Source organism: Balaenoptera acutorostrata, chromosome 13 (assembly GCF_949987535.1).
Source record: "Balaenoptera acutorostrata chromosome 13, mBalAcu1.1, whole genome shotgun sequence".
NCBI classification, from domain to species: Eukaryota; Metazoa; Chordata; class Mammalia; order Artiodactyla; family Balaenopteridae; genus Balaenoptera; species Balaenoptera acutorostrata.
The window spans coordinates 4,734,836-4,750,160 of NC_080076.1; the positions used below are offsets into that span (position 1 = coordinate 4,734,836).

The 15,325-nt window shown below is 41.7% G+C and overlaps 1 protein-coding gene across 5 annotated transcripts in view; it reads left to right on the top strand.

Annotated features, from left to right (window-relative positions):
- LOC103019441 (cytochrome b5) overlaps positions 1-15,325 on the top strand; it is an 80,233-nt gene that overhangs the window by 9,647 nt on the left and 55,261 nt on the right. For 4 of the 5 annotated variants that reach the window (XM_057526722.1, XM_057526723.1, XM_007189953.2 and 1 more), the window contains exons 2-3: positions 10,560-10,688; positions 12,472-12,501. In XM_057526722.1, the coding sequence (XP_057382705.1) occupies positions 10,560-10,688; positions 12,472-12,501 (159 nt within the window). Of the gene's footprint in view, positions 1-10,559; positions 10,689-12,471; positions 12,502-14,453; positions 14,895-15,325 lie in introns of those variants that run through there. The other variant, XM_057526724.1, reaches the window with a different exon arrangement.

Sequence of the window (15,325 nt, forward strand, 5' to 3'; positions counted from 1 at the left end):
AGCGGTGTGTGTTCTAACTCTCCTGGCCTTGCTGTCCCCTGCTCTTGTCCCTCGGAGGCAGACCTGTCCCTGCCCCTTCCTCTACCCCAGGGTCCTTACTTCTCAGTCTGGGACTTACTCTTCCCTTCAGAGATCCCAGGAGTTGTTACGTCTCCAATGAACTCACTTATTTTACCTAATGAGATAAGTTTAGTGATGGTAGAATTAAAAATATTGGTCAGGGCACACTGACTAAATGCAAAATTATCTTTGTTTCATGGTAAATTTTGGGCCAAACATTTACTGTCTCAACTCTAAAAGTAACCATGAATGATTTTGCTTCTCTTTCTTTTCAAGGAGAGAACACTATAACAGCACTCTGCAGGATAGTTACCAGCTCACAGCTGCATTGCTTATCTGTTCTCATCCTAGTGACCTTTAAGAATTATTTCATGTAGCGAATGTTCTTTGTCCTTATGGTATGTTGTTTCTATTAACTCTTGTCATTGGGTCTGTGGCTTAGTAGGATCAAGCCAGTTGATTTAATCCACAGAAATCTCTTGAAGATGAAGGGCAGGGTGGAAAGAAGGGGTCCCTTGGGGTTTGGGGTTTGGTGCTGGACTTGGCTTCAGCAGTTTACAGGGACCAGGCACTGTGCGAGGTTCTGTTCAAGGTTCTTTCTGGCAGTATTGAATGGGCAGTATTGGATAAGAAAGGGAACGAAATTGATATTGATGGAACACCTATTACATGCCAGGTATTGTACTAGTTATATCACTTAATCTCTGTAGTGTAAGTGGGAGAGGTATCTAATGATGGAGAAATGGAAGCTCAGGAAGAGCTGCTACCTTCCTGGGTCGCTCTGCTAAGACGTGGCAGAGCCGGATCTTGAATTCAGCTTCCTCTGCTTCCAAACCTGGGCTTCTTCCGTAACACAGTACTGCCTGGACGTGGAGGCCAAGACAGCTGGAGACCAAACCGCAACAAAGGTGCAGGGGCTTATGGCCAAATACGTGACTACTGAGGGGTCTGCTTTAACATTTTGTCGAGTGATATGGGGAAGGGTTATCGATAGTAATTGGGAGGTGACATGTGCTTGATTCTCTTTTCTCATTGCCTCCCCCAAACAAAAACAAATGAAAAAATGATCAAGCGGTGCCTTTTTATCCATGTGAAACCGGGTATTTACAGTGCCTGAGTTAAGATCTCCAGTTGAGTTTTATGCTTTTGATGCTGTGCTCACAGGTGAGGTGGAGGACAGCCGACTTTCAGGAAGCCGAGAGTGGCTTATTATTAAGACTGGTGCCTGTGGGCTGGTAGAGGGAGAGTGAGGGGTTTGTGCTGTTCATGCTGGTCAGATTGCTGCACGTCTGCAGTGGTGCTCTCCCTGTCTCGGTTTTGAGCCTGTCTGTTCTAACCATGACAGGTCCATCCGGCATTTTGTCATGGTCGCTCTGCTCTTCAGGAGCCCACAGTGGCCCTCATTGTCTTCCACTTCACACTGGCTCTCAAGGCCCTAATGGTTTGGTCCTTCTAACCATCCAGCCTGTGTTAGGGTTCTCCAGAGAAATAGAACCAATAGGAGATACTCATACATACTTCATATATATGTTTATATATGAAGAGATTTATTGTAAGGAATTGGCTCCCATGATTATGGAGGGTGAGAAGTCCCCCAGTCTGCCATCTGCAAGCTGGAGACCCAGGAGAGCTGGTGGAGTGACTGTCTGAGTCTGAAGGCCTGAGAACCAGAGGAGTCAATGGGAGGCTGAGGGCAGGGGAAGGAGAGATGAGATGTCCCAACTCAAATAATGATACAGGAAAACAGGTGAATTCTTCCTTGCTCCACCTTTTTTCCTATTCAAGCTCTGAATGGATTGGATAGTGCCCGCCCACATTGGGCGGGGCCATCTCCTCCGCTGAGTCCACTGATCCAAATGCTAATCTCATCTAGAAACACCTCCCAGAAATCAAGTTTCACCTCAAGTTGACATGTAAAGTAAGCCATCCCACAGCCTCACATATTTTACTTTATTCACACTTATCTCTTCATTTGCCCCAAGTATGCCATGCATATTTCAGCCAGTAAGCCTTCATTCGTGTTCATATTCCTCTTGAGCTTATTCATCTTTATCTACTCTATTTATCCAAATACTAACTCTCCTAAAGCAGCTTAGATTATTTTTTAAAAGCATCTACCTTTCTAGACTTCTACTCTGTTCAGTCAACCATTAAGATGATCCCTTAATATTTCTCTAATTTTTTAATGTACATAAAGATCATTGTCCTAATTTGGTTTTAAGTTTCTTGACACAGAGTATGTTTATCTATGTCTTTTACATGTTCAGGACTTAGTACAGTGCCTGCCACATGGTATTTTTTTGACAAAGTGATTGATATAGTAATTAGAATTAAGCTCAGAAGAACCCCCTTGTGCTTGAACAAGGTAGATGTTTACTCATCTGTCATAAAGAAATGAGCTTTGCAGTCCAGGTCTGGTGTGCTAGCTGTGTTCCATCAAGTCCCCTGGGGCTCTCCTTCTGGCTCACTTCTCACCTATCCCCAGAGTCAGGCCCTCATCATTATTCTCAAAGGCTGCGTTCCCCTTCCAGACAGCAAGATGAAGGAAGGGATGAAGAGAAAGGGCAAAGGGTGCACATCACTCTGAAGGTTCTCCTGACACTTCTGCTCACATTAGGCAGAATTTAATCACATGGCATACCCAGCTGCAAGGGAGGCTGGGAAAATCTTCTATTCTAAGTAGCCATTTGCCAGCTAAAAGTTTAAGTGGGTGGGGGGAGGGTCAAAACAATATTTGGGGATGAATATTCTAGCAGCAATATATAAGGTGGTTAAGAATGTGCTGAGGGATCGGAGAGGGGAAGACTAGTTTGGTGGCTGGAGCCATGAATTTGATGAGAAGCACTTCCCTGGTTTATTTACAAGAATGTAGGGCTTTGCTGTCTTACTAACAAGACCTTCTAACCTTTGACTTCGAAATTTTGTAACTTGTTTTTCCAAAGCCACTAAAATGTAGGAATTCTAGGAGTTAAGTTCAAAGAATAAGTAAAACATATTTTTCTCTATCAAGCCTAAAAGTATCTCATTTATGAAATTATTTGTATTAAAGAGGAATATAACTAGCAAAGACAATTTCAAAGAGATAATATAGACCCATTTTTATTTTCTGGGTAGAGAATCTAAGGAACTGTAAATGGCCATAGAAGCAAACAGTAGGAATGCAGAATGGACCTGGAAGGTATTTTCACTCGATAATCAGTTTCCCGATTAATAGTAGTTACAGACTGCATGTTCGAATCTAGAGTGATTCAACATTTTGATTTTACCCACAACATTTTCTTTCTGATTAAGATTACTGCCTTCATATTAAGTATTTATTGAAAGCATCTGTATCGGGAGTGGCATGTAAGTTTATCTTTTTTATCTTCCCAGCTTTTCTAGATCCATTTTTAATGTATTATTGCTATTTACTGTACTATTAAATATGAAGTAGAATTTACCTATAATATAAAATAATCCTTGATCTTGTGGAATCTCTAATAATGCATTTATTGCTTTATTTAGCATTTCTCTTTGGCTTCATTCTAAAAAGGACGTGAGGCATAACTCTCATTACGTTGACTTTAGAATTCTTGGCCTCGTAACATACAAAAGTTATCCAAGACCTTGCCTTCATTGATTGTAACACTTATTCTGTACCTGACCCCTTATATATTTGTACTTTTGTGGTCTGGTAAAGCACCTTCTGCTCTTTTACTCTTGATATTCTCTTTTTTTTTCTTTCTCCCCTGTATGTGGGAAACTGGACTCTTACTTTTATTTGAAAAAAAGTTACATGTTGTATGTGGTCTCTCTCTCAGTACTAGTTATCCCTGAAGTGGAGAATATCCAGGGGTTAGAGGACGAGGTGCAATCCTCCTAGGGACTGGCCTTCGCCTCTTGAACAGTGTGGTGTAGCATTGCTGGGCCATGAGGGCATTGCATATCAGGTTTGGGTCACGTACTGTTTTGTTATGTCCTAGGGGATACACCATGGAGCTTCGCAGTTTTCAGTGGGCCACGTGAGATTCTTGGAACTTTGGTTATGAATGAAGCTTATCATGTGGTCCCTGATGGGAGGTGCTGCAAATGTGGGGTTAACCCTGATAACCTTGGTATCTCTCCTGAAGGAAGCAATCCCAGGAACACTTGAACTCCACCTGCACTGAGTGTTTTTTCAGATTAAAGCTGATGCCACCACTTCTTTAATCATCATCACATTATGCAAAGGAGCACCCTTCTCAATGTACTGAGCTCACCTTTATTCACACACACACAATAAATAAATGTTCATGTCTTTCACTGCAAATGAAATGCCTTTTCAGTTTTCACCTAGGTTGTCTCTATCTCTTGAAAAATGTTTGCATTGTCTATAGCTACACTTTCCAATATGGTAGCTAATAGACAAAAATCGCTAGTTAAATTTAAATAAATTAAATAAAATTTACATTATTTTTCAGCTCCATTTCAAATGTTCAGTAGCCACTTGTGGCCACCATATTGGACAGTTTAGATATAGAGCATTTCTATCATTGCAAAACATTCTAAGTACAAATCTGGAGCTCTCACTAAAGCAGCTTTTGTGAAGGAACCACGTTTTTGTTTGTTTGTTTCCATACAGATAGGGTATTTGGTGCAATCATTTACATCACTATTCCAAGCCATTTCTGAAGTCACATCTTATTGGAAACCAAATTTCTAATGTCTGGCACTCCTTCTTGCGAGAGCACCGGAATCACAACTAACTGCTGAACAGTCATTGACAGGAAAACACTGGAACTCACCAAAAATGATACCCCACATCTAAAGACAAAGGAGAAGCCACAGTGAAACGGTACAAGGGGCACGATCACGATAAAATCAAATCCCATAACCGCTGGGTGGGCGGCTCACAAACTGGAGAACACTTATACCACAGAAGTCCACCCACTGGAGTGAAGGTTCTGAGCCCCACGTCAGCCTTCCCAACCTGGGGGTCCGGCAACGGGAGGAGGAATCCCCAGAGAATCAGACTTTGAAAGCTAGTGGGATTTGATTGCAGAACTTCAACAGGACTGGGGGAAACAGAGACTGCACTCTTGGAGGGCACACACAAAGTCTTGTGTGTACCAGGACCCAGGGGGAAGGAGCAGTGAGCCCACAGGAGACTGAACCAGACCTTCCTGCTGGTGTTGGAGGGTCTCCTGCAAAGGCGGGGGGTGGCTGTGGCTCACCGCGGGGACAAGGACACTGGCAGTAGAAGTTCTGGGAAGTACTCATTGGCATGAGCCCTCCAGGAGTCAACCATTAGTCCCACCAAAGAGCCTGTAGCCTCCAGTGCTGGGGTGCCTCTGGCCAAACAACCACCAGGGAGGGAACCCAGCCCCACCCATCAGCAGACAAGCGGATTAAAGTTTTACTGAGCTCTGCCCACCAGAGCAACAGCCAGCTCTACCCACCACCAGGCCCTCCCTGCAGGAAGCTTGCACAAGCCTCTTAGATAGCCTCGTCCACCAGAGGGCAGACACAATCACAGAGAGATAGACAAAATGAAAAGGCAGAGGATTATGTTCCAGATGAAGGAACAAGGTAAAACCCCAGAAAAACAACTAAATGAAGTGGAGATAGGCAACCTTCCAGAAAAAGAATGCAGAATAATGATAGTGAAGATGATCCAGGACCTTGGAAAAAGAATGGAGGCAAAAATCGAGAAGATGCAAGAAATGTTTAACAAAGACCTAGAAGAATTAACAAACAAACAGAGATGAACAATACAATAAGTGAAATGAAAAATACACTAGAAGGAATCAGTAGCAGAATAACTGAGGCAGAAGAACGGGTAAGTGACCTGGAAGACAGAATGGTAGCAATCACTGCCATGGATCACACATGAATAGTCAAAACTATGAGGCTATATCTGTGTTTTTCTTCTTTTTTAAAAAAAAAAATTATTTATTTATTTACTTATTTATGGCTGTGTTGGGTCTTCCTTTCTGTGCGAGGGCTTTCTCTAGTTGCGGCAAGTGGGGGCCACTCTTCATCGCAGTGCGCGGGCCTCTCACTATCGTGGCCTCTCTTGTTGTGGAGCACAGGCTCCAGAGGTGCAGGCTCAGTAGTTGTGGCTCACGGGCTTAGTTGCTCCGCGGCATGTGGGATCTTCCCAGACCAGGGCTCGAACCCGTGTCCCCTGCATTCGCAGGCAGATTCTCAACCACTGCGCGACCAGGGAAGCCCTGTGTTTTTCTTCTTTGACCTCAAATTAATTGTATGCTTTTTCAGGATCAAATCATGTCTATTTTTCATGTACTTTTGTGTGTCCCATGCAATGCTTTGCACATAGTATTCATAAATATTTTGTTTAAATGAATTAAACAACAATTGAATATGAAATTATATGGTTTCTGGATGGTAAGAACTATTATAGTTCAGGAGAAGGAAAGGGGTGTGAACTAGAATAGTTGGAATGGGAAAGTTGTTGTCAGTCACTTAACCAGTTGTATATACTAGTTCTAAGACCAATGTGTAATCAGCCGTGCACATCTCCTTTATTTATCCAAACTTGCTTACAAATATTTCTTTGTATCTGCCATGTGCCAGGCATTGAACTAGGTATTGGGCAGCAGGGATGAGTAAGACAGACAAAGGCCTCTGTCCTCATGAATCTTACAAACGACTGACAAAATAGAGCTTCAGGAGTACTAGGTGCTGTGAAGGAAAGCAGGGAGGGGATAGAGACCGTGGTGTGAGGACGGGGCAGGCCCTTCTGGACGGGCAACTCAGCGAAGGGCTCTGAAAAGCTGACGTGAGCAGGGATAAACGAGGGGACAGATGAAATCTCATCAAGGTTTGGGAGAAGAGCATTCCACACAGAGGCAAACGTAGGGGTTCTGAGATGGGGAACTAGTTTGGCAAGTCTGAGGGCCTGTCAGAAGACCTGTCACTGAAGTGTGTCTGTTTTGCTTTTCGATTTTACCTGTTACCTCTCTCGCTTCCACTATGACCAGCTACCCTGGACTAAGCTGACATCTGAAAATCCTTACGGCATGATGGAGGAAGCACAGTCGATCGTGGGAAGGATCGAGAAGAAGCAGGAGACCCGTTAGGGGTTAGTTGTGGTTGTCCATTCAGGAGATGCTGGTTTGGTCTAAGGTGGTAGCATTGGAAGTGGGGAGAGGTGGTTGGGTTCTGAATATGTTTTGAAGATAGCCAGCTGGATTTGCTGATGGATGGGAGTGAGAAGGAAAGAGGAATGAAGTTTGATTTCTGATGTTTGGCTGCAGCAACTGTATGCATGGTGGCAACATTCACTGAGAATAGAAAGACTGGGAAGAAGTGTATCTGGGGGCAAAGTAAAACATTCGGTTTTGGTTATGTTATGTTCAGGATGCTCATTAGACATTGAGTGAACAGGTAAGTAGGCTGTTGCATGTGGGAGAAGTCTGGAGCTCAAAGGAAGCCTAATGAACTGCACTCACTAGAGAACAGGTCATATTCTGGGTCGGAGACCTGGTAAGATCACCAGGAGAGCTAGTACAGGTGGAATGGGAGAGCGCCAAGGACTGAGCACTGGGGTTGAGACTCGGAGAAGATCAGGAGAGGAAATAAAGTTGAAGGGAAACTAGGAGAGCCTGTTGTACTGGAAGCCACTTGAAGAAAGCATTTCAAGGAGAGCAGATCCACCGTGCCAGCATCGCTGAAAGCACTTATGCCGTGAGCAGTAGAAAAGACAGTTGTAATTTCAGGACCTGGTAGCCACCATTCTCTTTATACCACAAGAATTTACCGTGTCTTTCTGAAAGTGTTCTTAGGAATGGGTAGAGATTGTGACAGTTGATGTCTTCTGAATTATGGACTATGCCAGTGTTTCATCTTTTAAAATCTATTTCCTGTTTATTTGCTTGCAAATAACGCTTATATACAAAAAGATGTAAAAAATGAAAGCTATTTCCAGTTATTTTACTGGTATTCCCTAGTTTGTATCTGGAGATTCTCATATGTTATCAGCGCAAGGTGGTACTTGGGGACCTTATAATAAGTAGAGATTTCACAGAAGCAGACAGGGAATTATGCACATGGAAAATGGAATCTTCCTCTGGAAAAATGGGATATTTTTTGTTAGAAGGATAATTCCAGTGGGAATGGCTTGTTTTGCCATGGCTGCCGCCGGTTCTGTCCTTCCTGGGTCCTCCTACCATCACCCCTGACGTTCCCTCCCGTCTTTCTCTCTCTCTGGGCTCTACAGCGGCTGACTGCCTGCACACGGTGGGATGAAAGGAGGTCCTAGCGAGTGACTCTTTACCAGGACAGATTTCTGATACAGACTTCACCAAAGTTTGTCTCAGACTCTTTTTTGTTACCTCTAATCTTGCCTGCCTGTAACTAGGCATTTTGGTCTTTTCCTTAATCTTTTAGAAAATCCTCAGATAATTTTGCTTTGCATGCCTGTTCTTCTATCACTTTCCTTTTTCAAAGCCTTGCCTTTTCTTTGGGCTACCCCAAATTCTATAACCTGCCCCAAAGATAGTAGTATGTTCTCTGAGAGTTTCTGGAAAGAAATGGGAGACATAGACCGTCTCTGGGAATAACCAAGACGGCGCCAACACCAGCATTCCCAGTTTTCTTTGTGACTTCCGGGCGCCAGCAGGTAAGGAAGAGCGTTTCTTTTAGTCTCCAAGTGTGATGGGTGCTTATTAAAACGGCAGCATGAACTTAGTCACAAGAGTGAGGACAGTGACAAGATGAATGTGGAGTTCCACACCATCATGATTTAGACTTGATTTCCTTGGCAATGTGTCTCTCTCTGTTTGTCTCTCCCTGCACATAACAAGCCAGTCCCGTATTTATTGTCTTATCAAGACTTGAATTATTTTTTTCCAAAAATCAATTTTTAGGCTTTGTTTCCTTATTAATTGTTTAAAAAAAATCCAAAAAAATCTAAAAAAGTAGAACAAATGTATTTTAGCATCAATTCATTTATTCTATATTTTTTCCTAAACAGTGGTCATTCAAACCAATATAACCCAAGATGTTTCTCTCATTCTCTATTTTTTCCTTAGAAAACTGTCTTATAAATGGTTTAGGCAGCGTCTAAATCATAAATGGTTACATGTGTACATGCATACACATATGCAAATGCATGCACACTTGCACATGCAATGCATGTGTGCATACATACATGTAGACATGTACTTTTTTGTTTCCTGTGCTTGACGAGAAATTCAGTTGAGCAGTTGTCCTTTTGTTTTAGGTGAAGACTATTGTGTTACTGTCTATGAAGTAGAATGTTTACTTCATTTTAGCACTTTAAAGATAAAATTCTATATATATATTTTTTTAATAAATTTATTATATTTACTTACTTCTGGCTGTGTTGGGTCTTTGTTGCTGCGCGTGGGCTTTCTCTAGTTGCAGCGAGTGGGGGCTACTCTTCGTAGCGGTGTGCGGGGCTTCTCATTGCGGTGGCTTCTCTTGTTGCAGAGCACGGGCTCTAGGCGCGCAGGCTTCAGTAGTTGTGGCACGTGGGCTCAGTAGTTGTGGCTCGTGGGCTCTAGAGTGCAGGCTCAGTAATTGTGGCGCACGGGCTTAGATACTCCGCAGCATGTGGGATCTTCCTGGAAAAGGGCTCAAACCCATGTCCCCTGCACTGGCAGGCGGATTCTTAACCACTGCGCCACCAGGGAAGTCCCAAAATTCTGTATTTTTAAAACTTGTATAATTTTATGATTGTTTACAAAAGGCCAATCTATGTTTTTAACCTCATTTGAAATTTTCCTTTGAAGATAGGCTGTAATTGGAAAATAATGATTTCATTTGGGAGACTTGTCTATGGTCACATATCTTTAACAGGACCCAAAAGTTAAGGAACTCATGAATGAAGCCACCCACACAGAAGAAAGAACAATCTGTGAATTTGCATAATTTGTGGGTGCTGCGTAAGTTAGTCATTTTGTGTCTCCCACGTTGTTGCTTCTGTGCCTGTCAGGCTGTGCCTAAGAATAAACAGACTGTTCGAGAATTAACAAACCACATTTTTCATTGCCACGGTCTTGGGGATGCATCAGGAAGCTTCAAGCTGGCTTTCAGAGTGAGCCAGTCAACAGCCTGTACCTCCAGGGCGGCTTCCCATGTTTAAGTGGACTCTAATATTCTGTGGCCCAGTGGAAGGCTTTTAAATAAGTGGAAATGCGTACAAGATGTAGATTGGATAAAGACTGAGAAAAGCTTTTTGAGATTTTGAGAGCTTTATGGAAAAGCAAAGAGGACATTCCCAAAGGATGAAAAATGTGTGCCTAATGGTTTTATTGCCATGTGAATAACCGGGAAATAAATGTCTTACTATTGGAGAAAGTTTGTCTGCACTTTCAAGTAGGAAACTGAATACAAAGGAATTGTTTTCACCCAGGTTATGAATGATTTATTTTGCTACATTGTCATCTGTGACTTCTGGAGTAGCCTATTTGGTTAAGTAAACTGGCCACTTCCTTTTAATTCATTTGCCTGGAAAACATACTCATTTTTCTGTCTGTCTGTCCTTCGAACAGCACCCCGGTGGGGAAGAAGTCTTAAGGGAACAAGCTGGAGGTGATGCTACTGAAAACTTTGAGGATGTCGGACACTCTACAGATGCTCGAGAATTGTCCAAAACGTTTATCATTGGGGAGCTGCATCCAGTAAGCACCTTTTGGGGGCCTTGTTTCTCTTTAAGGCTGTGGGTTGACCTTACTCAAATCTGTAGACTTGCATATTACAAAATTTAAAAAGGAAAAAAGCAAAAAACAATTGCTCCTGACTTTAGAAATAAATTGACCAGAAATTTCTTTGTATTTCCTTGGTTGCACTTTTCACCAGCACTTAGAATCCTCTCCAGGGTCATGTCCTGGGGACGATGCATCTCAGACTCTGAAGTTTCCCTGAGCAGCAGATTTTAGAAGGTGGGGGTATTGACCCAGAGTAGTGTTATTTTGTCTTTTTTTCTTTTTTGACCAAAATATTTTTCTTAAGAAGCTCCTTTCTACTTTCATTAGTTTGAGGATATTTAAATTCTAAAAAATGATTTAGAAATTTAAAAAAAATCAACTATGTTAAATGAATAAACTCTGCCTTCTGTAAAACCCACACGTGGTCCTCATCCTTCTCACTCTACCTGAGACCTTTGAGAACATCACCTTTGGTGGCAAGCCATGGACTGATTTTGCAAAAACGTAGGCTTGTTTTGGCTTTTATGTAAACCCAGGGCTGTAATAGGAATTTAGGCCCTTCTGCAGCATTTCAAAATGTACATTTATAACTCCACTCGTCTGTCAACCAAAGTTATCCGGAATATAGCTGCAAACTTGGAGATGTGCAAACTTGGAATCTGGAGCAGACAGGTAGATCCCTCTCACCTCTAGAGAGAGCCTGGACCTCTCCTCCGAGCCAGTGCCTTCCTTTCTCCTCCCCCAGCTCTGGGCACGTTACCAGTGGCCAACCTGAAGGGGTGGAGGTGCTCCTAGAAGCGGGCTCCAACAAGAAAAAAACATAGCAAATAGCCTCAACCCCAGTGAGCACACCTAGAAACCATATGAAAAACAGCCATGCAAAAAGTTTTGTTGCGTCTGATTGATGCTTCTTGTAGTGACTGTGAATAAAGGAAGGGTTGAAGTAGGCTCTTTGGGGAATGCCTGAAGGTAGGAAATCTGTTTTAGAGCAGTTTCCGTTGAGTGGGACGTGGGTTTTTTGGTGGTGGGAGATGGTATTTTGAGAAAGGAAGCTTCATGTGTCAGGAAGGTTTATTCATCCACATATTTTCATCTTTATCTTCTGTGTCACCAAAGCGAAATAGTTGTATGGTAATTGGAAAGGCCTGCCCTTAAAATGTTGCATCCTGTCCTTATTCTTTCCATTCCAAAGCTTGTGAGGGTAGAGCAGGTGGGATTTCAGGCTGTGACTGCAGCATTTCTGCCTCACCTGTGATCACCCTTTAGAGAGTAGATGATAACCCTATAATTGGGAGACTGCAGGAATTCACTGAGGATACCACACAAATTACACACACACAAATTAGACACACACAAATTAGACACACACACACACACCCCACCCCACCCCCCCCACCTCAAAGTGAATTTCAGAGGATAGAAGGGAAGAATCTAATTAGGTCTCAGCTGCTCCCTGAATTACAGATCAGAATCCGGGTCTCATAAATATATATACAGATCAGCATATAAATATGACTATCATGGATGCTATTTTAAACTTTGGAATGCCAGATTGAAATAAAGCTAGGCACTTAACCTGCTATTAATTTTTGCAGTCAGATGGATCAAACTGTGTATTTGATAACCTAGATGGAACCTAAAATGCTAATTACTGAATAATAATTTTTTTTTTTTTAAATCTCAGTAGAAGCGAGTACTTTGGAAATGGTAGTTTTTCCTTTCATAATGGAGCTTACTTTTTTTTTTTTAATTGCAGGATGACAGGTCAAAGATAACCAAGCCTTCGGTAAGTGTGACCATCTCCAGTATCTCGGTGGCTTTAGTTATCTGCACTGTATTTCATACCTGTCAAACTGGAAGGCATTTATTTACCTGAGGCCAGCATAGGTCTTTCTAGGTTAGATGAATATGTACCCTGTTGTCTCAGCAAAATTTTTTGTTTGTTTAGGCCGGTCAGTATATTTCATTAGGATAGCTTGTGTATTCTCTTCACAAGACTCTCAATACTTAAAATAACTTTTTCACCATAATTATCAACAGATACCTTTTGAAGAGCTACTTTTTATAAGTAGCATTGTGCTTCTGATCTGAAAGATTTGACATAAGCCTTCTTTTCAGAGAACTTAAAATCTGAGCAGAGGTCTTAATACTTAAACCTTTAAGGACACTACCTATGTCTTCTTCATCTCCACGTCTCTGGGACATAGTAGGTGTTCGGTAAATATTTGTTGGTTGAATTTAATGCTAATTAAAGAACTTTTTGATGTATTTTTCCTTAAGAAAGGAAAATAATTCTAGTAGTGCTACTTTTATGCCCTGGTTCACTAGCCCTTCTCTCTGAACTGATCACCTCACTTAGATGACTTAGTACCTTTTTTGAGGCTCCTTTTTGGACGGTTGAAATTCTGTGATACATGAAGTTTTTTGCCTTTTTCTCCAAAGTCTGTCAGGGAAAAAGTGTAATTTTTCCCATTAGGTGTTCAGTATGTTAGTAAGCTTGGTGCATATCATTCAGCTGTAGTAAAACAAGGATTTGCTAAGTCCTGTTACCTGAACTTGGAACTAATGTAGGTCCAACCATGTCCTGAACCACGATTCCTACCAGCAGAAAGCACCAGTTAGAGTTAAGATCTCCTACATAACTGTTTTACTTCTGAGAGTCAGACTCTTCCTTTAGAACATACGTGACTTTGCTGACTTTAGAGCAGAACTGGAGGAATATGGGACAGGAACTTGCTATTTTTCTTAGAGGCCAGAAGTAAACACAGTGAAAGAAAATACATGACCACTTTCCTAGATTTATCTTTTCTGTGCTTCTAGTTTATCAGAAGAGAGTGTTCCTTTTTGGCTGTGTCTTATAACCATTCCATCTATCTCCAGTCTGATAAATGTACACCGTGGTCTGAATTTTTGAAATTTTGCCTGCTGAAAATATTCGAATTGTGCAATAAGCTGCACCAAAGATTATTAGCTTGAACCTGCCCAAAGGGAAACAGGTGAAGTTGCCAAGTTAAGATATTTGTAGACACAGAGACGCATTTTTAAGTAAGCAAATCCATATCTATCAATTTGACGTGGATGATATCATTAGTGGCAATACCTACTGATAGATTTTTGTGGTTGCAGTTTTCAGAACATTGCTCTGTTAGTGAATTGATTTGGTTCTCATGATATCATGGGGGAATCCCTGGACCTTCTAGGGAAGGTGAAGGCAATGAAACTCAACCTTGTTCCAAGCTTTGACCTTGTTCAAGGTCACACACTGCAGAACCACTGCTAGCACCCACTTAAGGCTTGGCAGTTGCAAGTCTCTCATGCCTCTGTAGGCTCTAGCCTTTGCATAAAAGGCATCACTCCATCAGCAGTATTTTTAGGAAAGCCTTCCAGTGAAGAAATAGGCTAAGTGAGATGAAGTTATAAATGAGGTGTCTTTGATTTGCAAAAGCTCGATGGGCTTTGCATGCTTTTATTGAGAGCTTATCAGGTACTGATTTCATTATTAACCTTTTCCTACTTGAAATTGAACCCCTCAAGGTCACGGAGTGAACAGAAGGCACAGCCTGTAATAAAGACCAGAGTCTTTTTCCCCTGTTCTGACAAATTTGTTAGTTACATACCAAAACCCAACTGTGGCCCAAGTGCTAAGTGGTAATTCAAACTTGCCTTAACTCTTAAGCATCCCTGGGTTAAGAGCCTAACAGAGAATAAGCAATCAAAAATGCATATTATCTTTTACAGTTCAGCTCTTTAGAGGATCATTGTTGTTGCTGGTGGTGACGATGCACTAGTAGTGGAAGGCAAGCCAGCCAAGTTTCCATGCCGAGTTGTCAGCGTGTTTGGTGAAACGCATGTGCTCAGTATAACAAAATAACAGATCCGTGTTTGCCTTCTGTTTACTATTTCAGGCTTAGCTTTCTAGTGTGACAATAACATTTTACCTTAAATGAACTGTTGCATTTGTTTCAGAACTGATTATGTCTTTCTTTATATGTCTCTAATAGCTAAATAATACTTTCTCATTGTCCAGTTACTTCTAGTAATCCTTATTAATTTTATTCATCTATACAAAATTTGAAACCTAATCTTGCAGTAGTTACGAATACTTTTTGTAGTCTCTAAGATTTAATATTGCTTAAAAAGATAATAACTGAAGTTTTCTTTTAAATGACTATTTTTTTCCCTCCTCCTGTGTCAGGAATCTTAAAGGCCATGTTACCAGGTTGGTGGGTCTCATAACTGCTTTGCTTGCTCTTCCTGGAAGGTTTCTGCCTTTTCACGGGAATGTCTTTAACTCGCCTTGCTGTGTGTAGCTCTGCCTCACTGCAAATCGCTGATTGTTTTGCTAATGGTTTTTTATCTTGTGTTTTGGGAAACTACAGAGATAGAACTCTCTGTGAAGCTGCCTTATTTCTGGCTACCTTTCTTTGAGGCACTAATACTTCTGCTGGTGTGGCGCTTCAAAAGAATGCTTCTTAACAAGTTTTTAAGCCCGAAAAAGCTTACATTTCACTAGGCCTTAGTTACCCCACTGTTTGGGGAAGTATGCATCTTCCTAGAGCCATCCATAGTTCATTTTCATGGTACTGACAGGAAGGACCCCTCTCAGAAAG